This window comes from Medicago sativa, chromosome 3 (genome assembly GCF_051527215.1).
Source record: "Medicago sativa cultivar Bolivia chromosome 3, Bolivia_mono, whole genome shotgun sequence".
Taxonomy (NCBI): Eukaryota; Viridiplantae; Streptophyta; class Magnoliopsida; order Fabales; family Fabaceae; genus Medicago; species Medicago sativa.
Window position 1 is genome coordinate 85,215,099 of NC_140751.1, and position 2,475 is coordinate 85,217,573.

Genomic DNA, 2,475 nt, shown 5'->3' on the forward strand with positions numbered 1-2,475 from the left:
AGGCTAACGCCTATTCCTTTTTTTGTGTGAAGGGCTTACGTCTCATAATAATGTTGTAACCACCGACTAAAGAAGGAAGACCCTTTTGTTTGGCATGTATGTGGTTGTTGATTTATGCAATATTCAAGTTTATGAAACATATTCTTTCAAAAAAAAAGTTTATGAAACATATGCTCACATGTTGCTCCTGTCATTTCTATATGTGTTATGTTACCTTTTCATCAGGCCTGCCACGTTATTCATTCTCTTCTATGATCACATTTGTGCATCCATCTCACTCACACTATTCACCACCTTGCATGCCTCTTTTCATAATTCTAGGAGATGCCCCCCATTTTTCTATGTTAACGTTACACTTTTAGCTTCCTATTTTTCGTAAAATTAAAGTTAAAAACAAACATTAACTTGTATCTCAATATCCCTTACTTATGCTGATTACTATTCCTTTTATTTATTTATTTATTTATAGGCCTTCAAAACGTCAAGTTAGATGTACTTGTATTTTTGTTTTTTCTTCTGAGCTTGCTTCACTCTGCAACTGAAAATGAAGGATCACGTTGTAGACAACAAGAACAATGATAAAAATGAGAAATCAATAGAAACACCAATGTCTCTTCCTTCCAAGATTGAAAGGAACCTTTCTCTTGATGATGAACCCAAAACGTTACTTCAGCATGAATTAAACTTAGCCCGGGTTCGATTTTTAATTAGTTTCATTTGATACATTTCTTATTATTTTTATACAGTATAAAATTGAAAAATCTTTTTACAGGAGGAAGCCCTTAAAATCATCAAAACTCACTCAAAAGAAGAAGCTCAGAAAATATTCTTAAAGGTAAACACGAATTTCTTATTATTTAATTTTTCACTTCACTTTTAATTCAGCATTGATCCTGCATGTTTAATTTTTCAAAATATTTCCAAATTCTACAAGATCTAACAAAGCACATTATTATTATAATTTTCTTAATGTGTTATCCTTATTAGCTTCAGACTATTATCCAATTATAATTATTGTACTTCAGTTAAAAAAAACTTATAAATTGTATATGCATTCCATAATGTGCTTTGGTGGTTTTAGGGGTTGGTACCAGCGACAAGCTCAAAGCATGCAAAAGAGTATGATGTTGTGTCAGGCGGTGATGCTGAATGAAGTTTGAATTGGAGTTAAATCTAAATAAGGAAGAGTACCTTATTTATTAAAAAAAAAAAAAAACTTGGCTTTCGTATGAAAAGTTGGTTAGCACCTTCGATTAGGAAATGTTGAATCTTGTATATTTGACATGTTCCATTTTTCTTTGTAATATTTTTTCTCTTTTTCTGTATTCAAATTTAAATAAAATGAAATATTTCTCGTGCTGAAATTTGATATTTTTAGTTTGCTAGATAATTTATGTTTTCTCAAACAAAAAAAAAATTATGTGTTAATTTAAATTATATATGGTGCATTTTTAACAATGAATATCAGTAAAAATGGTGCATTAAGTGTAAATAGGTGATGTTATATGAATACAAGAAACTCTCAAGTTTGTTTGTTGTGTGTGCCACAATTTTGATCCATATTATTATACTTTTTGAATACAGAATTGTGGAAGGTATATATAATAGTGGAGTGTTATTTGAACATCCAATTTGGTGACAATTTATTTGACAACCATAATTTACAAAGAAAAAGTAGTATTGGCATGGAAACCATAGCAATAGAGAGATAAAGTAAAAAATAATGTGAGTATGTGAGAGAAAGTTGTCACAAAAGTTGTAATGTTCAAATATCATTTCTCAAAAAAAATAAGAAGGAATAGGCGTTAGCCTCTTAGATAACCTTAAATAGTGAAACCCAACATGAGTGTACTTGTATTCTTCTTCCTTTTTTGCCTTTTTCGATAAAACGTTGTACTTGCATTATTTTTTACTTTATCTCTTTATTGCTATGATTTTCATGTCAATACTACGTTTTCTTTATAAATTATGGTTGTCAAATAAGTTATCATCAGATTGGATGTTCAAATAACACTCCTCTATTTTTTTGTGAAGTACTTACGTCTCTTAGTAATGTTGTAACCACCGACTAAAGAAGGAAGACCCTTTACTGCCAAAAAAAGAAAAAAAGAAAGATGGAAGACCCTTTTTTTGGCATGTATTGTGGTTGTTGATTCATTTAAGAAGGGTGTTATTTGAACAACCTATTTGGTGACAACTTATTTGACATCCATAATTTACAAAGAAAAAAATAGTATTGGCACGGATACTATAACAATAGAGAGATAAAGTTAAAGGTAATATGAATATGGGTTTCTTTTAATTTGCACCACTAGAACTTTGGGTCCAACTTGGACCCATTGAATGTTAGCCATTGATTTGTTATAAAAAAAAAGTCCAATGGTGTAGATTAAAGGTAGGAAACCAAATATGCAAGTTGATTCCTCTCTCATACTCACATGTAGTTGGCTGCACTGAATCATTTCTTTGTTTTTT

At 30.2% G+C, this 2,475-nt stretch overlaps 1 protein-coding gene across 1 annotated transcript; it reads left to right on the forward strand.

Moving 5' to 3' along the window:
* The first annotated feature begins 544 nt into the window (after window positions 1-544).
* LOC146941229 (uncharacterized) lies at window positions 545-1,310 on the forward strand. Its single transcript, XM_085758004.1, has 3 exons — window positions 545-694; window positions 773-835; window positions 1,082-1,310. Exons 1-3 carry the CDS (start codon window positions 545-547, stop codon window positions 1,151-1,153), a joined length of 285 nt encoding a protein of 94 aa, XP_085614130.1. The 3' UTR covers window positions 1,154-1,310.
* Window positions 1,311-2,475: the final 1,165 nt, after the last annotated feature.

What these genes read in the sequence shown, in the direction of transcription:
- LOC146941229 (XM_085758004.1), top strand. Translation starts at nt 545, where the DNA reads ATGAAGGATCACGTTGTAGACAACAAGAACAATGATAAAAATGAGAAA. An exon ending in ATGAATTAAACTTAGCCCGG is followed by an intron (nt 695 to 772) that starts GTTCGATTTTTA and finishes ATCTTTTTACAG; the next exon opens with GAGGAAGCCCTTAAAATCAT. An exon ending in CTCAGAAAATATTCTTAAAG is followed by an intron (nt 836 to 1,081) that starts GTAAACACGAAT and finishes TGGTGGTTTTAG; the next exon opens with GGGTTGGTACCAGCGACAAG.